General features: G+C 32.9%; 1 protein-coding gene across 1 annotated transcript; it reads right to left on the bottom strand.

Annotated features, from left to right (window-relative positions):
- Positions 1–9,160: 9,160 nt before the first annotated feature.
- On the bottom strand, positions 9,161–21,859 carry LOC133190929 (crossover junction endonuclease EME1-like). Its single transcript, XM_061326613.1, has 11 exons — positions 21,665–21,859; positions 19,417–20,037; positions 18,977–19,114; positions 18,302–18,475; positions 17,331–17,423; positions 17,039–17,157; positions 13,325–13,433; positions 12,804–12,919; positions 11,999–12,176; positions 11,563–11,619; positions 9,161–9,453 (listed from the first exon to the last, which is right to left on the bottom strand). Exons 1-11 carry the CDS (start codon positions 21,833–21,835, stop codon positions 9,343–9,345), a joined length of 1,887 nt encoding a protein of 628 aa, XP_061182597.1. The 5' UTR covers positions 21,836–21,859; the 3' UTR covers positions 9,161–9,342.
- Between the last annotated feature and the right edge of the window lie 408 nt (positions 21,860–22,267).

Here is a 22,267-nt window from a genome sequence, read left to right as displayed (position 1 = left end):
GCTCTGTCTTTTTCTGACTTCGTGTACATGTATTCTCAAACCTTTGCCTTGTACCACAAGAATTAAACCGCTTTATATGCACAAAATAAAAAAAATGATTTGTTGTAGAATGAACACTTCAAATCTCTGGTGATCTTCCTTCGAATGACATAAGTATAATTCCGCAGTTTAGACTTGGAAGCTCCCTTTTTTTTCCCTTGACTTTGGTTCATGTCTAATATAAACAAATATCTGAATTTATTTATTTATTTTTTGCGCATGAAAAATGCTAAGAAGTGAAATTTGAAGTTGTTTGTTAAGATGCTGTCAAATTTTCAAAAATTTCACCTCTCAATCCCATGTATGGAAAATAAGTTTTAAAAATCAATTCAGAACAAAAGTGCAGTTAGAGAGAAGATTCCTTTTTGATCTTGTAGCGGCAATGCACTGCAAAGTATCTTATATTCATGCAAAAGTGTAATGACAGTTACCGTTGAAAAATTATTTATCTACATAAGTCTAAAGCGTCGGTAATTATAAGAGCTTTCATGTTTTCTATTGATAGCGGTGAACGGTTACTGGGCACGTGATGACTAGAGCTCAGTTGACAAAACAGTTACTTTTCAAAGACGGCAACAATGACCTTGTATTGAACTTTTCACGGCAGAAAGAAATCAGGGATTTCTTGTGTGTGTATAATAAGTTTGGAACTGCACTGAGCACGTGCAATTACTCTCTCACACCTTTGCAATTGCTATATCTTCCTACAAAAATTGCATTCTCAAACACTGTAAAGAAAAAGATTTATTTTAAACACCATTTTCATGCAACTAACTCCGTCCCAATTCTGATTTACACAGATAACTCATTTGTATAAATAAAAGAAAGTATCTTAAGATTAAAATATCCGAGGTTTTTGGAAAAAATGAATCAATTTGTGAAACTTGAAATAAGTACGAGTATGTTGTTGATGCTGCACATTTTGGGTACACAGGCTACATTTGCAGCAGTATGCATTCATGTGCACTTGCCGATACATGTGCGTGAATGTGCCTCCTTTATTAGGAAGAAGCAGAGTATTTTTATTAATAACCTTTTATAGATTATCCCACCACCACCCTCCAGAAATCTCGCATTTATACTAATCTTTCAAATGCTTAACTGTTATGTTGTAAAATTTGCATAAGGTAACTCTGGCTGTTTTCAAGTGATCTCCCTTTGAACGACGTAAGAACAACGATCAATGAAATGAAGCTAATATTATTGCGCTAGCTCAGTGATGAAATGACGAGACTTTATCTTGCTAAAGAAATACTGTTAAAAGATGCGAAAACTACGTTATATTAAACCCTTCATAAGAGGTAGAGATGAGGTACTTGAATTTTTTCTGAAAAGAAAAAAACCAAACAGATTAATTCGCAGATATTTATTTTTTAATGCATGTCAGTTTTTACCAATACATTTTGTACTACATTGTCAGTGAAGGAAAAACATTTAAAAAAAACCCACTCTTAACGATACATCAAGTCAGAAATATTCAATAATACAGATGATCTTCAAATAAGTCAAAAATAATATGAAAGTGTTTATCCGCTAAAAGATCCCCCTTCTTATTCCGTATTTCAGTGTTTTTGAATTTCATTGTCCATGCATCAGTTTCTTTTGAAATAATATATTTAGACACAAAATGACTTAATTTTGATTAACTGGATCGAGCGAAATGCATGAAACCTGCAGAACACAACGACAAATAGATAACAGTAGCACTCTCTAAAATTATTTATCCACAAATAATTTTAAAATTTAGAAATCAAAAAATGCTCCTAAAAAGAGCAATATGCAAATCATGACAAGGCCAATGATCTTATACATGTATCTACACATAACTTTAATCAGACTATTGTGAATCATTGAGATGTATTGAATGCTCTGTCTTTTTCTGACTTTGTGTATTCTCAAACCTTTGCCTTGTACCACAAGAATTAAACCGCTTTATATGCACAAAATAAAAAAAATGATTTGTTGTAGAATGAACACTTCAAATCTCTGGTGATCTTCCTTCGAATGACATAAGTATAATTCCGCAGTTTAGACTTGGAAGCTCCCTTTTTTTTCTTGACTTTGGTTCATGTCTAATATAAACAAATATCTGAATTTATTTATTTATTTTTTGCGCATGAAAAATGCTAAGAAGTGAAATTTGAAGTTGTTTGTTAAGATGCTGTCAAATTTTCAAAAATTTCACCTCTCAATCCCATGTATGGAAAATAAGTTTTAAAAATCAATTCAGAACAAAAGTGCAGTTAGAGAGAAGATTCCTTTTTGATCTTGTAGCGGCAATGCACTGCAAAGTATCTTATATTCATGCAAAAGTGTAATGACAGTAACCGTTGAAAAATTATTTATCTACATAAGTCTAAAGCGTCGGTAATTATAAGAGCTTTCATGTTTTCTATTGATAGCGGTGAACGGTTACTGGTCACGTGATGACTAGAGCTCAGTTGACAAAACAGTTACTTTTCAAAGACGGCAACAATGACCTTGTATTGAATTTTTCACGGCAGAAAGAAATCAGGGATTTCTTGTGTGTATATAGTTTGGAACTGCACTGAGCACGTGCAATTACTCTCTCACACCTTTGCAATTGCTATATCTTCCTACAAAAATTGCATTCTCAAACACTGTAAAGAAAAAGATTTATTTTAAACACCATTTTCATGCAACTAACTCCGTCCCAATTCTGATTTACACAGATAACTCATTTGTATAAATAAAAGAAAGTATCTTAAGATTAAAATATCCGAGGTTTTTGGAAAAAATGAATCAATTTGTGAAACTTGAAATAAGTACGAGTATGTTGTTGATGCTGCACATTTTGGGTACACAGGCTACATTTGCAGCAGTATGCATTCATGTGCACTTGCCGATACATGTGCGTGAATGTGCCTCCTTTATTAGGAAGAAGCAGAGTATTTTTATTAATAACCTTTTATAGATTATCCCACCACCACCCTCCAGAAATCTCGCATTTATACTAATCTTTCAAATGCTTAACTGTTATGTTGTAAAATTTGCATAAGGTAACTCTGGCTGTTTTCAAGTGATCTCCCTTTGAACGACGTAAGAACAACGATCAATGAAATGAAGCTAATATTATTGCGCTAGCTCAGTGATGAAATGACGAGACTTTATCTTGCTAAAGAAATACTGTTAAAAGATGCGAAAACTACGTTATATTAAACCCTTCATAAGAGGTAGAGATGAGGTACTTGAATTTTTTCTGAAAAGAAAAAAACCAAACAGATTAATTCGCAGATATTTATTTTTTAATGCATGTCAGTTTTTACCAATACATTTTGTACTACATTGTCAGTGAAGGAAAAACATTTAAAAAAAAAAACCACTCTTAACGATACATCAAGTCAGAAATATTCAATAATACAGATGATCTTCAAATAAGTCAAAAATAATATGAAAGTGTTTATCCGCTAAAAGATCCCCCTTCTTATTCCGTATTTCAGTGTTTTTGAATTTCATTGCCCATGCATCAGTTTCTTTTGAAATAATATTGTAACGAAACCGAGGGTATAGGGTATTAACTAAATCAGTTAATCGTGGGCCGCTGTTGGTTACTGGTAACTGGTCAAGGTTGAAATGGTTATCCACAAAGTTTATATACAATCGGAATAATGACCAATATTTGGTCCACTGAATAATTGGCGAAATGACCAATTTTTAGTTCACTATAATATCTGCACTAGAACCGTGAATACGTTGTAAAGTTTATGATATTTATTAAGACGATCAAATGGTTCAATTATAAGCACAATGATAAACTTGGTTGGTACAACGTTATTTGGTTAATACAAAGATGACGAACCAATGGTCAATCCAGGACGTTTCTACTCTGAATGACTCTTCACTAATGATTTCGTATACATAGACTTGGTACTGTTTGTACATACCACTGTCTTACACCCGAAGTATACGGAGTCGCAACCCAATGCAGACTGACTTCTAAACACAAAACAGCTGTCTTTTATAAACAAAAGTTGTTATGATGACGTATAAACGTCAGATACCAATAACGTCACAATCAATATCTAATTTGTAAGTTAGCGGGTTTTGACCACTAAAGTTACTTAATAACGTTGTACCTATATAGAACATATAAAACATAATGCTTTGTAATTACAATACATAAATCAAATTGATAAAGTTCAAATAATAAATCATTGTTCATTTCTTTCGTTCATTGTTCATTGACAAATATTTTAGTAGTTTATACACATCGGGTTCAGGGTCCGTTTATTCGGAACTTGTCAACAACATTTAATCCGAATTTCACAGGTTAACTTATCGGAACGTAACAATATATTTAGACACAAAATGACTTAATTTTGATTAACTGGGTCGAGCGAAATGCATGAAACCTGCAGAACACAACGACAAATAGATAACAGTAGCACTCTCTAAAATTATTTATCCACAAATAATTTTAAAATTTAGAAATCAAAAAATGCTCCTAAAAAGAGCAATATGCAAATCATGACAAGGCCAATGATCTTATACATGTATCTACACATAACTTTAATCAGACTATTGTGAATCATTGAGATGTATTGAATGCTCTGTCTTTTTCTGACTTCGTGTATTCTCAAACCTTTGCCTTCTATCACAAGAATTAAACCGCTTTATATGCACAAAATAAAAAAAAATGATTTGTTGTAGAATGAACACTTCAAATCTCTGGTGATCTTCCTTCGAATGACATAAGTATAATACAGCAGTGCAGACTTGGAATCTCACATATTTTCCTTGACTTTGGTTCATGCCTAATATAGACAAACATCTGAAGAACTACGCACGCTAACTCTCGATTCCCGCGTACATTTTACACCCATTTAATTCAATACTAATGGCAATTTGGCCGTAAAATCTTTGTTGAATGCAAAGAACAGTTCAATGGTAGTTGACTGATAATATTAATACCAGTGTTAAATAGTTAATTTCTCCTAATTCCAGCTCTTTAAATAAGGGGGGTAGACGATATTTTTCATTGAAATCGGACTCTAAAGCATCACCACATTTTAAAATATTCTTGGATTTGAATAAATGTTCCTTAAATCTTTTCTTATGTTTTACTCATATAAAATTGAAAATATATTATTAATAAAATAAAATGTTTTAGTTGTAAACCCTTTTGAAATTGGTGAAAAAATAAACATTTTTTGTTGTTTTTATTTTGTCTGTAAACATAAGCCCCCCCCCCCCCCCCCTCGTGAAACACAAAAAGCTTTCGTACAAATTTCTGAAATGACAGTCCATATTACCTGTAAAAAGGATTTTTTGTTGCACGGGGGGAAAGATGTTTTAAAAAGATTTTCCGTTTTCCGTTGATTACTATAGTGAAAAACACAAGTTTTACCAAAATTACAGAGTTATCTCTCTTTGTTTTCCCAAAGAAGTAATGTTTTATGAAAATTCAAATAAATATCTATATAGATATGAAAAATCATTCAAATGCGTTAACTTTTGAAAATTGACTTGGAGGTAGGCGGGAGAACAATACTATCGTTCGCAGTTCTTTCAGAGTAGAAATGTAGAAGGCAAAATCCTCTCACCAGTATTGCCAGTCCGTGCTCAGTGGTGTGTGCAGAGTTAACAAATGAACACACTCGGTGAAACGTAAACATTAACAACAACAACGCGAACATGTGTACAAAACAAGTTTACGTTTCACGGGTGTATTCAATTTGTTAAACGCTGCACACAACTACACAACACTGAGCACGGGCTGACAATACTTAAGTGAGTGAGTTTTGCTTTCGCACATTTTTACTCTGAATTTTCTGGATTATAGATGTAATATTATTCATTAATACACAACAAAATTGCTACTTTTCTTAAGTATTAAGGATAAAGTTAAATATTGTGAAAGTGCAAGGATGTATTTATCAAACGCCTCCCGATATTCGTAGTTTCAATAATTTCCAGATTAAATAAGTTTTTAATTTTATTTTCTTGTGAAATGCTATCAGGTCCAGCACAATCTCTTGATTAAGCTATATAGCTTGAAATAGATATATAGCTTTATTAAGCTATTCAAAATAGCTTGATAAAGCTATTTATATACAAGTTTTCACAAAAATGTTATTTGTACAAAATAGACAAAAAGTCGCAAATATTTGACTATTCATATATGTAGTATGGGTTATCAAAACAACAACCCAAATCAAAGATAGTTCTAACATTGCAGCATTTGAATACCAGGCGCGTAGCCAGGATAGAAATGATGTGTACGCAGAGAACGGCAGGGGGTTGGGTGGGGGCAGTCTTGAGCCCCCTCCCCTCGGTGTTTAAGGGCTCTGGTCAGGCACGTAATATAGCTTTTGCCAGCAAGGAAAAAATTACAACTTTAAAAATTTTATCAAGCAAGGACGAAAAAGGAAGATTGTCAAAATTCGAAGTCCTATTTCTTGTGTGTGTGTGTTTGTGTGTGAGGGTGTGTGTGTTTGTGGAAAGGGGGGGGGGGAGGGGGTGTCCATCTTTCATAAACCAAAGTTTTATTAATACATTACCAAATTACCATGATTTAACAATGGTGCAACAAACAGTGGGGGTCCACCCTTTCAATGTACATTTTCAATAGTAAAAGGTTAGGTTTTGGGAATAAGTAGCTCCCCTGATACTACGTGCTTGCTGGTGAGGGCCCAGAAGCTCCGGAGGTTTACCAAATATTTCATTCATTTTCTTGAAATATAAAAATTATGCCATTTAGTTTTTGTTTAGGAAATAAAAGACATAGTAATATTTATTGTTTTAACGAAAATTAATATTCCATGGAAACTTACTGTACATATAATTGAGGCTAAAAATTTTACCGATTTATTAATTGGTATCATATTTATATATATAGGATCTCCCATGATTTGTAGTTGGATATGATTTTTATCCAACGAGTTGTGTGTTTTTTATCCCCGAGCCTTGGCGAGGGGATAAAAACACACAACGAGTTGGATAAAAGTCATATCCAACTAAAATCATGGGAGATTCTTTTTATCCCATGTTTAATACTTCACAACCAATGTTTTACACTGTTTTATATAGGACTCCACTTTATTTTACTTCATCGCGCTAACGCAAAAACCATTGTGACGTCACAACTGTGGATTATGAAAAAATTATCCAATGAGTCATATCCACGGGATAAAGGGGTAAACATGGGATAAATAATCATTCGTAACGTTTAAAAACACGTATACAAAATTTTAATTATGAACAAAAAAATATCGTATTGCAAATCATACTAGTAGATCATAGCATTCAACGATGTGGCTGAAATTTAATTTTTCAAAGATCTTTGAAAAAAATATCAATGTATGATAGAACAATGACAAAATAATGAATGATTTATTTGGATTTGGCAGTTATTAAATTAAAGATTTCAAATTTTATCATACAGCCATAATAATTTAAAATTTAAATCGACACAGTATGACACAGATTAATTTGAAACACGAATATTTGTTGGATGGTACTGAGATTTTTTTCTCCGAATAATTCTCTCTTTTTTCTTATTTTTTTTTTTTCTGAAAATGATGTGTACGCACTTGCGTATTTGCGTATAGGCAGCTACGCGCCTGAATACTTTTAAGCAAATGATGAATTTCCATTGTTTGGGTAACTGTACACTACCTTGTGTGCGTTGAGGCATGGATAAGTATGATCGCTTCTCATTGTACTGAATTATTACCAATCAATTATCTTGTTGGCCTCCTTTATAAGAAGCCCAAAAACTTTTAGAACTTTGAGTACAAAGTCTCTTAAGGAGACGCAATTTGATGAGTGATTTTTACATGCATTATTTTCATAAGAGTTCAAGGTTGTATATCATCACTGCACTAAGGTGCGATTTTCTGTGCATACTTGGAAAATAACACATTTGAGAAAAAAGTGTGATAAAATAGCTAAATCAAGCTATTCTGAATAGCTTAATAAAGCTATATAGCTAAATCAAGCTATATAGCTTAATCAAGAGATTGTGCCGGACCTGGCTATAGCAACATATAAGTTGTGATATTATACAGAAAATTTGAGAAAATATAAACTTCAAATCTTTGTCTAAGCACCTTTAAGCGCTTATTTGCTGTTTTCTCACATTTTCTATTGAATCCTGTCATATAGTTGTAATGAAATAAAAACACAAAATCTTAGCATGTTAGGAGTATAACTTCTCATGTGAAACATGTTCTTCGTATCAGCATCAAATCTCATTGCTCATTACACAAATATCCCGTTGGCTCATTCCAGTTGAATGATAATTATATATCGTTCCCTTGAACGACATAAAACAGAAGAAGCTAAATGGCATTATTTAGCACAACTTTATTTCGTGGCCACGAATTTTAATCAAAATGTACACTTTTTTATGGTTTAGAATTTGGCTATATACAGTATAATAAAATACACAACTTGGCTAGCACATGCAATAGATCTTTACATTGAGGCATTGATATTTAAACCATAATTCTTTTTTTATTTAAAATTAATATTCCAGGATCTGATTTTAATAAAATGTTTATTCAGTTTCAACATAATATCTTCTGTCCAACTGTGCACTTACAGCTAAAAGTAAAATAATGGATTAATACGAAGCCCAGATTTCTTAAAAGTGCTCTTTGTATGGACATGGAAGTCCCTTCCAACTCCTCCTCCTGCGACAGTTGCTTTTGAGGCAAATACTGTAGCTTTTAGCTTTTATAGTGTGTTAATATGTGTAATGTCTTTCTTTGTACACAGAAATATATCATACATTACTAATACTAATTTTTTATGATCACTGCAATTTCAAGTCCTGAAAGACCTGCTAAAAAGATCTGCCCAGCAGTTATCCATCTATTCAAGAGGAAGCAGTTACCATTAACTTCTGCAATGATGTTGCTACATTGCATTGCAGACAGTCTAGCTACTCCATTTTGGAATTTGTGTTCAATAAATAGCGTTCTTACTATTTGTAATTCCTTAAAAATATATAATTTCTGCAATTTATGAGCTAAAATGTGTGCAAATAATAATCAATAAATCATCTGTGCATCGCTACAGGTATAGATGGGATCTAACACTGGATTTACATGATTATTACATTTTCTACATACATGTAAATTCAAACTCACAAAAATATTTGTCATATGTGAAAACAATTTAATTTGCTATCCTTTAATAAGAACATACAATGCAAGTTTAAAAAATCTGATTCAATAAAAATCACATTGATATAAAATGACAATGAGAGTATTGTTTCAGGGCCCTTCATTTTTTTTTTTTTTTTTTTTTTAAATCTGTTCATCAATACACTGCACATTATTTTATGATTTCATTAGGATTGTCACTGAGCATAAAAGTGAAGATTCTTCTGGACATTTCTTTTCCTACTCTGCGAGACGTCTCCAACACACCAGCCCCTCTTCTTACCTGCAAGAAATTAAAGGTTGAATGTTAATTATTTAATTATTTTAAGTTTTATATCTAAATTGTTCATTGCAATTTCAGTTTATAATCAAAAGCATAATATACATGTACATATAAACTAGCAATACATTAGGGCCTACGGTCATTACCAGTAGACACAGCTTACAGTATAAAAGTAACTCATGTGATTGTGAAATATGCATATCTTGCAGTAATATACTGTAGATTGGGAAATTAACACAAAAGTTTTAATTTCACTATGTTCACAATTTATCATTTTTTACATGAAATTAAACCTGTAGTAAATAGGGTTATCAGATCACCAATTTGTCTAAAGCACTCTAAGGGTCTGAGCCAGGCAAACACCCTAAGAATATGGCCAGTTTATCAGAGGGGAAAAGAGTTAAAGTACCCGTATGTCATAAGGCACTTGCCTACGGCGTGAAGTTAAAGCCATCAAATTAAGGACATACGCAATGTATTTTGAACTTTATTGTCTTTTTCCCTGGAGTTGAAGAGTTCCAATACTTAAAGGAACTGTGTACTACATTTTAATGTCTATATATGCTGTTGTACACTTCTTCTAAAACAAGTTTGGATAAACAAATTATCTAGAATATATGTTTAGTTATTTTTGTATATTTTTCTTTGAATTATACAAGAATTTTCATCAATTGATATCTTTTCAAAACACCTGGTAATGCATGCTGATTTTTTGTCTACGAACATCTGATGACACTATAATCTTAAATTAACTAGAAATATGTCCATAGGACATGAATGCCTCGCCGTGGGTATATTAGTAATGCAACATGAAAATTTGTATTAATGTATGAAATTTGATGAGAATATCTTGAATAGTTTCTTTAAAATTGAAATTGAAATCTAAGAAGTTAGATATAGATGATAAATTTTCACCAAATTATGTATTAGTGCATAAGCTTACATAAATATATCTTAAATGGTTTCTTTAAAATTACCGGTAAGCAAAATGCAAATTTAAGTAAACTGAGGTCAAGGTCCCAGAAAAGTTCAAGGTCAAACATTTTTGATGCAGTTGAATAGTTCTCATAAAAACGTATCAGCATATTAAGTTTGATAAAAATATTTTGAATGGTTTATTTAAAACTGAGCTAAACACTAATTTAAGAAAAGTGAGGTCAAGGTCAAAGGAAAGGTCAAGGTCAAAAAATGTTGATGCAGTTGAATAGCTCTCATCAGTTTGTATCAGCCAACATTTTTTGACCTTGACCTTTCTTTTGACCTTGACCTCACTTTTCTTAAATTAGTGTTTAGCTCAGTTTTAATGAAACCATTCAAGATATTTTTATCAAACTTCATATGCTGATACATACTGATGAGAGTTCTTCAACTGCATCAATATTTTTTACCTTGACCTCACTTTTCTTAAATAAGTGTTTAGCTCACTTTTAAAGATACCATTCAAGATAGTGTTATCAAACTTTATAGATGCAGTTGAATAGCTTACATCAGTATGTATCAACACATGAAGTTTGATTACACTATCTTGAATGGTATCTTTAAAACTGAGCTAAACACTAATTTAAGAAAAGTGAGGTCAAGGTCAAGGTCAAAAAAGGTTGACGCAGTTGCATAGCTCTCATCAATATCTATCAGCATATGAAGTTTGATAAAAATATCTTGGATAGTTTCTTTGAAACTGAGCTTTGAACAGAGCTAAATGCAAAGTGTGACGGAAGGACAGGTGGAAGGACAGAAGGATGGAAGATGGACATGACAAACACTATATGCCCCGGCCATATTCATGGCGGGGCATAAAAATATCTCGAAAAATTATCAGTAGGTAAGGTACATTGCGTATGTCCTTAATATCCTGTAACAACTGTGAAAATTTATCAGTGTGGAATTTCAAAAACGACTTACAGTATATAAGTTACAATTACAAGTATATTAATCCTAACATACGTGTATATATCCTACAATAATGTACATTCTGTAACTTACAATAAAATATATACCTACAACAATGAATAAAACTTAACACAATATACAGTGTACACAACTTCCAACAAAATACATAGCTGACAATAATAGACAAAAATAACATACAAAAGAATATTGATAACTTACAACAATATTTTCCAGCAATTTCTGTTGTTCATTTGAATCACTGCATTTTCTGTATGCCTGAAATATTTTTTTTTTTTTAAATTAACAGTATAAATGTTCATTCCATTTCTTAATTTTATGATAAAAATTCTTTAACATACAAGAATTGCATATTAAAGTTAATTGAAGTGTGACCAAGAAATATAAATTGAACCAAAAAAAATTACTGTTCATTAACATAAATTGGCAAATTCAAAATTTAGCGCAACCACTGGGTATGTTCCATGTATGAAACATGTCTGTGCCTTGTATTGTATTTATAAATGATTTATTAGCGGTATTCATGAATTAGCGTATCGTTGTCCGTGCAAAAGCCGCTAAAATATAAAGTACACATACAGTCTAAATATGAATGAACAGCATGGTGCATGGAAAAATTCCCAACATATAATTTTACCTCCATTAGTAGGTGTGGAGATGGGTAAGCCACAACAATTGCATCAGCAATATCAGGACTGATATTTTTAAACTGCATCAGCTGCTGCTTCCAAACTTTCAGAAGACCATGTCCATTCTTGTCCACTTTTACTGTTGCTATACCATCATCAAAGAAAGCAGACTGCAGACGGCCTTTTCTAGTAGAAAGAAAATGTCTTTTTGGAAAGTGGAATTCATGAAATTATGATCACAATATTAAAATACTTCAATGAAATACTGTCAGTGATTTTTTTTTATAAGTTGTGCACTGTATTGTGTCTCTTAGAAAAATGGATGACAAACACATTTAACCCAAGCTGATTGTAAATTAAAAGTTATAGATAAGATCTATAAAACACCTATATTTCCATAGAAGATTTTATTCCTCTACCTGCTTATATATTCAAGATATGCCAAAAATGTATGTCCTTTCAATTCTATTATATGCATGTATACTGAGGAAGTATTGAATTACAAGTGTATGATGTAATAAAGACAAATCTCATTATCTCAAACTTGAATAGACCAAGAAAAAAACATTCAGATATCTGAGGGTTTGAAATATTGAGGGTAAAATACTTAAAGAAAAAGTCCTTGGGACTTGCAATTCACTTTGACATATCTGTGGTATCCGAGATATCGGTGTTCGTGATACCGAAGTTCGTAATACATTGGCAGCATATTTCTTTCTTACATGCATTGACATTTTTTTAATGTGATTTTTTTTTACCATTTTTTTCATGCATTTTTAATAACATCATTTTAAAAAAAATATAAATTATTACTTTGCAGGTTTCTCTGCCACTGCCTTTGAGAAGGTGCGTACAAACTCAGCAAGTTCCTCAGAGGTCTCCAGTAGATACACCATTACATCCGTCTGTAGCTGGTTGTCTGTTATTGCCTTTAAGTGACCATCAAAAACATAGTAATTAAAATTAATGTGAAATGTATGAGTCACACCCATGTACCAACACTTAAATCATAACATGTTAGATAATGGATTATAACATGAAACACAATGCTATTGACTGTTAAAGAAAAACCACATTATATGTAAAATAATGTAATTCAACTTTTTTTTTTGCTATTTTCTTTTGCAATTTCAACAACAAACAACATACTATGAATTTCTTCAGCAATTTTTCAATCCAAAGTTTCTCATCTCTTAAGATATCTGACTGATTAACACAACAGCAGCTATCTGGATTTCTCAATCCTCAGGAAACTTGCAAAGATTAGTCACATGCAAAGGACATTTTGGTTTCAATGTACAATGTTAAAAATTCATTTTTGAAGCTTAAAAAACCTCTTCGACATCAAGCCTGTTGACACTGCTGGTGTCAGCGCTGGTGTCCACTCGCTCGCTGGACAGTACGGCAGCTCGGTGTTTCCTCTGAACCTTTGTTTTCTGATCTCTGCATAAAAAGAGAAGGTTAACATTTGAAAAATTCATCAAAAATGTTGAGTTCTTTAAACAAGAGGCCCAAGGGCCTTAACGGTCACCTGAGTATAATACAACACTAAAGGATCCATGGAAGTATAAAACAAAATTAACTGATAGACGAAGCAAAGTTGCCCAAGAATTTCAAACATAGGTAATCAAAGATTATGAAGCTCACCTCGACAAATGTTATCTGTAAGTAAGGCAAATCTCACATCATATTTTTTTCTAGTTAGTGTACATCCCAAGATCAATATCCATGCAAGTTTGGTTTAAGTAGGACTTATAGTTACTTGGAAAAAGACCTGCTCCAAAAACTTTAACCTGGTCACTCATCTGGAAAATCTAGGTCAGATCCAGCATCCGAAGCAAGACTGGTAGTGTCCATCCCTAGATGCATCATCCATGCAAGTTTGGTTCAGGTAGGGCTTATAGTTACTTGGGAGTGGACTTGCTCCTAAAACTTTAACCGGGACGCCAACGTCGGGGGTATAGCATGAGCTCATCTCGACTTCGTCAAAGTGAGCTAAAAATCTGGTAAAAATACCCTTGCTTATTGTAATGTGCTAGACCCGATTGATCTCCTTTGGATCATACTTGGTTTTCCCAAGTCTTACAGGGATGATAATGAATGCAAAATATACAAATACAAAGAACACTTGCCTACTGTGTAAGGTATTCAATATATACAGATATTTTTTTGTCACTTGCCTAGTGCTACAATTCAGTACACACAGACTAGGGTACACAACACGGCTCTTCTTCACTTGTCACTAATTACAATAAGTCACCCTGGCTCTCTGTGATTCTTTGTTCACTTTGATAAAGTATAAAACAACATCCAGTCTCGTGACAACCACAACTCCTCTACAAGTGACACTAACTTAGATCACCACAGAGTATACATACTGTGTACAATTACAACTTTTGCTAAATATATAAATAATCTTTATGTCAATCTTTTATACTGCTTTCTAGGCAAGAATCTGACTTTGAGCATACTTTGCTCATTTAAACCAAACATTCATTTTTATTTTGTGTCTATATATATATAACATTCTTTCTTGTATTCTCAATCAATCAAATAACCTGTTAATTAAATTATATACAAGGATTTCTTGATTAACAATATTTAGCAAAGGGGAGTAACTCTCATTTGCTTCACATCACAATTGTGTACTCTGCCTCCTAGATACCCACAAGCAAAGAAAAAGCACATTTACTTATAATTAAATTTGATACATGTATTTACATTGATATTATTGCATTTAGCTTGTTTGCTTAGTACTCAGGGGCAGAGGAGAAGTCTTTCAAAGCATTCATGCATTTTGCTAATTAATCAATAGAACCCCACCCAAGCTCAAGAACACCTGACCCAGGGGCCATGAAATTCAAAATTTTGGGTGAGGCATCCTTTCTCATCATAACTATGTATTTAGTTTGTTTAATTAATACCAAGGGGCAGAGGAGAAGATTTTCAAAGCATTAATTTATTTTCAGTATATAATAAATAAGCCCCCCCCCCCAACATGGAACCCCTGACCAAGGGGCCATGAAATTCACAATTTTGGAAGAGGCACTCTAGCTCTTCATAAATATGTACTTAGTTCATCAGCTCAATACCCAGGAGCAGAGAAGATTTTCAAAGCATTAATTTATTTTCACTATATAGAAAAAAAGCCCCCCCCCATGGAACCCCTCACCAAGAGGGGCCATGAAATTCACAATTTCGGAAGAGACACTCTTGCTCATCATAACTATGTATTTAATTCATTGGCTTAATACCCAGGAGCAGAGGAGAAGATTTTCAAAGAATTAATGCATTTTCACTATATAATCATTAGAACCCCTGACCCTGGGGCCATGAAATTCACAATTTTGGTAGAGGGCTCAATGCTTATTACAATCATGCCAACAGTTTGACTGCTTGATGTCCAGGAGTAAAGAAGAAGATTTTTAAAGATTGTATTAATTTTGATGGTTTTAGCCCCACCCCTCAGGCCCCAGGGGGGCAGGGGCCATGAATTTCACAATTTTTACTCCCCTTCACCCATAGATGCTATATGCCAAAATCGGTTGGAATTGGTTCAGTGGTTCCAGAGAAGAAGCTAAAAATGTTCAAAAGTTTACGACCGATTGACGACGAACGACGTAAGATGACAGACAAAATCAGATAGCAATATGTCACCTGAGTGACTCAGGTGACCTAAAAACATTGGAACTTGAAAAAAAAAATTGTGGAAATTATGAAAATATATGTCAGAAGAATAGGTAAGTATGAAATAAATTATGAAATTTACTATGAAAATTAAATTTTAGAGATATAATAAAAGCACACACATACACTTTAAGGATACACCAAAGGCTTTTTTCAAGATTTTCAACAATTTTGAGATTTTTGGCTAAGAAAAAGAAGTAAATTACTGCTTTATAATGCATGTAAAATTCTTGGTAATTATGAAATGGTTTTCTAATTATTTAACAATAATGAAACATAAACACTACCACATGTGAATGTTCCGTTATTGAAGCTTCTGATTTGATCTGTGACTGCCTGCTCATGAAAGACCTAATAAATCACTGTGACCGCTTGGGGAATTCTTCACTAGCCACACAGAGGTTATCAGTAATTAAACTACAGGGACTCTAGATTAAGAGAAAGAGATCTAACAGATCACTGATGACCATAAAAATAAGAGGTGGAGCTTAGCTCTTGCCATTTTGCCGGGAAATCTTTCTGATTCAGAATTGAACCTATTTTACTTAATTAAAAGCATCTAAATACAGAAAAGAACCTCCCATTCTTGTGAATATGCATTGAAAATATGGCTAAGTGACAGGTATCCAAAGCTGGATCTCCAAGGTGTCATATATTTCTAGCTTTGGCAGATTTTGTTGTGTAATGGGTTTTTGCCCTCTACTGTAAAGTAAGATCAGGTAGTTTGTGGTATTATTTCAAAGGATTCAGCTCCCTTATTTATTGACCAATTTATCTGAAAATTGGATGGGTTGCTTCTCAAATGTGTGTTCACAAAACGGTATCTCAGATTTTTGATATCTAGCTTAGTTTTGGAATTACTGAGGGAAATGTTAAATTAGGCTAATAAATTGGTAACATTGAAGGGCAAATGGCTGTAACTTTTGAATTAGAAGATTTATCAAAAATCTGAGATACAGTTTTTAAGTTCAATCTTTAATCTGCCTTGAGGTGAAATGATTACTTTGAGGGGTTAAAAACAAAAAAGCTGATTTATGAAATATTTATGCACTAAAATTTACATTAATATTTAAATAATTTTTAAATAACTTATCAATTAAAGTTTAAATAAGGATAATTAAGTAGTATATTTAACAAGCTTTCAAATGATACCGGTATATACTTTTATTATGTTATCTTTGATAATGAAAGAATTACATGCAAATTAAATTCTGGCATTTGGAAACATTTGGTGTATCCTTAATACATATGTACGAGTACTATGATACATTTTAAATGATGATTTTAAATGAAAAGTTTTTAAAAACTTCGAGAATATTTAATAAAGTCTTGAACAGTTTAATGTGCAACAAAGTGATAACCTGAAATATTTTTCCATCCCTATGACCACAAAAGATAAAATGGACTTGGGTAAATGTTGTTTTACTGTATGTACATAGCTGTTAAGTGTTGGTCCTTCATTTTCTGCTCCATACTGGCCCTGAAATAGAAATAGGAAAACAAATTCATATTAGATTTCCAACATGTAGTAGGAAATCAAAATCATTTAAGTCAGAACTGGAAGCATTGTCCAGGTGTCACACATGATTTGAGTGTATAACATTACATGTAAATTCATACATCAAGAGCTGCTGTAAAGATACTTAAAAAGACCTTTTTATGATTCTGCACAAACATGACAAAGTCAGCCACAGGAAGTAAAACAAGAACGTCATCCTCCAATTGCTCAGAGTTCACTGTTTTAACCTGAAATGTTATTAAGCACAGTACAATCAGTGAAGGATTATTTAAATAAAAAAGAGGCCCATGGGTCACAATGCTCACCTAAGTCAATATGGCCCTGCTGTTCTTCATTAGCAGATTTTTTTATGTACTTTCCTATGTAAAACTTTGATCCATGTTGTGACCCCACCCTGCCCCCAGGTGTCATTATTTTTTAGAGATGTAGCCCCACCCAATACTTGGGGGTCATGAATTGAACAAAATTGAATCTACACTACCTGAGGATGCTTCCATATCAATATGACTAAACATGGCTTTGCTGTTCTTGAGAAAAAGATTTTTAAATATTTATTCCTATATATTCCTATGTAAAACTTTGAGGCCCTCATTGTGGCCCCAAATAACCCCTGAGAGTAATGAACTGAACAGATATGAATCTACACTATGTAAAGAAGGTTTCACCTAAGTTTCAACTTTTTTGGTCCAGTGGTTCTTGAGAAGAAGGTTTTTAATAGATACCACCAAATTTTTCATTAATTCTTAATCATCTCCTCTTGAAAGAGGATGCAGCCCTTCAATAGAATAAGCTTGAATACCCATTACCCAAGGATGCTTTGTGGCAAGATTGGTTGAAATTGGTCAAGTGGTTCTGGAGAAGAAGTTGAAACTATGAAAAGTTTATAGACAAACAGATGGACAACAGACAAAAAGTGATCAGAAAAGCTCACTTGAGCTTTCAAATCAGGTGAGCTAAGAGGTGTGGGCAAAATGAGCCCTGCTCCCATATGAGTATAACAGCAAAGTGTAACGGACAGACATACGGATGGACACTCCCATCACTATATACAATGTACCTCCCACTTTTCAAGTAGGGAGTTAAATGAAAGATCAATAAATAGTACCTGATTTTCTTCAGAAACATTAATACTGGTGATTTGTCTTTTCCATGTGATACTGAAGGGTACTGTCTGTTCCTCTGTGATATATTGTATCCCCAGTGCCTCACAAGCCTTAAAAATGGCCACTCCATGCCCCCCAGAGTTCACTATGCGAGTATCCAACACCAAAATCATGTACTATAAAAACAAAAGCTACATAAACATATGTTTGCTTCTAAAAATAGAGTTTGATTTACTTCAAACAGAAATAGATGTCTCTCTCCATCCCATTATAAATGTATGTTCCTGGTGATTCTTTTATAATCATGTCCTTGGATCAATCATCATAATAAACCTAATGTACTGGTTACCATTATACTAGGTATTCACAGACTTTAATCAACCATTACAAAATTATTGATTAGTCAAATTTTAACGTGTTATCACCTAGTGACCCTGATCTTCAACTTATTCTCCATGAATTAACAAGTTTAAGTGTATTTAGTCCATAGGTATCAATAAAATTAATTTTGATTTCATTCAAAATTAATATATCCTATAAAGTTGTAGCTCTGACAATTTCTTTCAATATCTCATTTCAAGAGATATTTTGGATGTGAGCTTGAAAAACAACATACTGCAATGACTGTCTTATTTATGTGCAAAACATAAGATTATTGTTATAATTTTCAATGTTACCTGCAAACAGTCTTTAGATCCACCCATCTGTTTCTTCATTTCTCTTTCTGCATTTCGAATTTGTTCCCTTCTTTGTTTTTCCTGCTCTTTCTCTAGTACCTTTTCTTCTCTGGCTTTCTTTTTCTCTCTCTTTCTTTTCTGTAAAAATAAAGCTCACCACATTTAGTATATCAATCATAGAACTGGTGCATTAAAACTTTTTTAGTGCTTCAATATAACCGTTTTAGCTGGGGCAAATACATAACTGATTATTTTAGTTACATTGAGAAATTCATCAGTCTCCCAAAGCAAGAACAATTTTATTACCAAACTGTGTATATTTCAAGTTTTATACATATATACATATAAAGGTATCAAAAAAAAAAGTCTAAACCTACTTTATTATTCAAGCTCTGTAGATTCAATTTTTACAAAATAAAATAAAATGTTCAAATACTTACCTCAGCTTCTCTCTTTAGGATTAAAATTTCTTCCTTTGTTCTTTTTTTCTTTATAACTTCCCCACCACTGCATTCAGAGGATTGTGACAAGGTTCTAATAGACTGGCTCTCACTGCGAGTGCTCCATCTTTCTGTGCTTTGATCACTATAGTCTGATCTCTCTGAAAACTCTCCTTCATTTGAATGAAATTCACTATCTAGATTTCCTGAATTTAAAATATTTCTTTTCATATTGTTCTCTAAGGGAAGTTCCCTCTTTGAAGCAGAGACAGGTCTTGAAAGTGGGCTGGTTTCTGTGCTGGTATGTTTAGAACTGTTGCTGGATACACTACCCAATATTCTGTCTCTTAGAGAAGGCAAACAGGGTTCATCCTCTGAGCTATCTGACATACTATGATACACTGGTTTAGCTGCTATATTTATTTTAGTACTTTGTTTATTTTCTTCATCACTATCTAGTATAATTGAAATCTGTTCATTTGATGGTTTGGCACTTGAATCAGTTGAAATCTTATTTAATGTACTTGCTTTGCATAAATTTGGTTTACTGGAAGGTTTGAAAATGACAGGTAATTCTTCATCATCACTACTGAAATCCATCACTGGTTGTGTTTCACTTTTCTGAATAAAAGATTTGATTTGACTGAATGCAATTACAATTCTTTCACTGCCTGGAATTTTCATACATACGTGCAACATATACACTTAGTACAGTAAATTATGAATCCTTACTAATATAATTTCTAAATTCTGAGGTTGCAGAAGACCAACAATTAAATTTACAGGAACAAAAATTAAAAAAAAAACTGAAACAGAGTCAGTTCTGATTTCAAATTAAAAAAAACAAGAGGCCATGGGCCACAATGCTCATCTGAGTCTTCAGAAGAAGATATTTCAGAGTTGTGGAAAACTTTTTCAGATAGCCAGTCGTTCAGAATGGCAAGAAGACAAAATAAGCCGGTCCAAAGTGATTTTTGCCGGTCCGAAATAGTAAGTCGCAAAATTAAAAAAAGAACATAACATTTATTTACTTCATTACACATCTATTTACTTAATAATACAACATTCAGTCTCCATTTCAAAGTCCTCTTTCATTTTTGTTTTTTTGCATTTATAACAATACTAGATTTCACAGCTTTTGGGCAGGTGACAATGCTAATTCAGCATAGTAAACTTTTTTTTTTTAAACATTTATGCATTTGGGAATTACATTAACCTAGAAAATGAGTCTAAAAAAATTGTGGAAATTATGTGCATCCACATTTAAGATGATGAAAAAAACAAATCCGGGACAGTCGTAAGTATTAGATTTACCTCTTTTCCCAACTGTGTTTGAATTCTTTCTGTCGAAATTTTTCATATTTAGCTTGTCTTTATCAGTTATGTTTTCTACCTCTGTCCCAGTTGTAAATTTAATAGGTCACGAGAACATGCTGGTTTTGCTTTCATTTATAGTCTCGATCTCGTGTAAAGAAAAAGAATTACGCAATCGCATATACATGTAAGGTACGATAATTAAAGTGCGTCGATGATAAATGGTAAAACAAAAAACTTTAACCCAAAAAAGCGCCCGGTCATTTGGACCGACATCGATAACATTTTTACCGGTCACATGCATTTTTTGTCGGTTTTGCCGGCATGACCGGCAGTTTTCCACAACTCTGATATTTAAAAGATTATTTTTCCTCTTCATTCCCATAAAAGTTGTTGACCCCATATTGTAACACCAAACTAGCCCCCCTTTGTCATAACTTAATTAACCAAATTTGCATCCACACATGGATATGCTTCAATAACAGTCCGACTAACATGACTTTATTGCTTTAGAGAAAGTCTTCTCTGTATGGCTCCACCCTATGCATGGAAGCAATTTGAAATTAGAAATTGCACTCTGTAAAGAAGTTTTCAGATAAATTTCATCTTTTCTGAACCAGTGGATTTTGAGATTTGAAAGGTTCACCTATTTTTTCCATTTTCTTGATTATTTACCTTTTGAAAGGGATTGTTCTTCATTTGAACAATTTTGAATCTTCTTTACCCAACATGCCCAAGGATGCTCTATGGCAAGTTTGGTTAAAATTGGTTCAGTGCTTCTATAGAAGAAGTAAAAATTGTGTGAAGTTTACAGACGGGCCGACAGACAGACAGACATTAGAAAGACGTCAGAAAACGGGTGATCAGAAAAGCTCACTTGAGCTTATACCACAGGTGAGCTAAGAATCAATCTTTTTTTTTTTAATGTATTTACATCAGAAATAGATTTGTCCAGAAGTCGATTAACTGTCCGTTCAACGCTGTTTGTGATGGATAGATCGTGTTTAATTTCATCATATGTGAAAGAAGGACACATAGACGATATCTGAGATACACTGTCATCAAGATTCATTTTTTCCGCCAGTATTGGGGTGCCTTGGAACATTTCCGTTTCAAAAGAGGAAGTAAACTCGCGTTATATAGTTCACCATGTTCACAAAATATCCTAGTGTATTTTTAAGTCTAATGACTCTATACATTGTATCTTTTAATTTTGCATACTATATATCAGCATAAGAAATATATATAAATAAAACCTTAGAACGTACTAATGTTAGTATAATCATGATAATATAAGGCGAATGAATATAGCACAGTCGGTAAATACAGTTCCCATAAACGTCCGGGTGTAGACTGTTAAAAAAATATTGTTCCTCCAATTCTTACTATTTCCCCTTTTACTGTTTTATTACAACTTGAGAATATATGTGTCTGAGATCAGTCAGACTTACTTTTAATTGAATTTGTGAATATCGATTTTAAGTCGAGATTTCTTAAAGTATTAAGCAAGAAAACGCGGCCAAGAAAATGTATTACA

This window comes from Saccostrea echinata, unplaced genomic scaffold (assembly GCF_033153115.1).
Source record: "Saccostrea echinata isolate AGI-Se365-2 ecotype Australia unplaced genomic scaffold, CSIRO_AGI_Sech_v1 ptg000022l, whole genome shotgun sequence".
NCBI lineage: Eukaryota > Metazoa > Mollusca > Bivalvia > Ostreida > Ostreidae > Saccostrea > Saccostrea echinata.
This window is presented reverse-complemented; position numbering and strand designations above follow the sequence as displayed.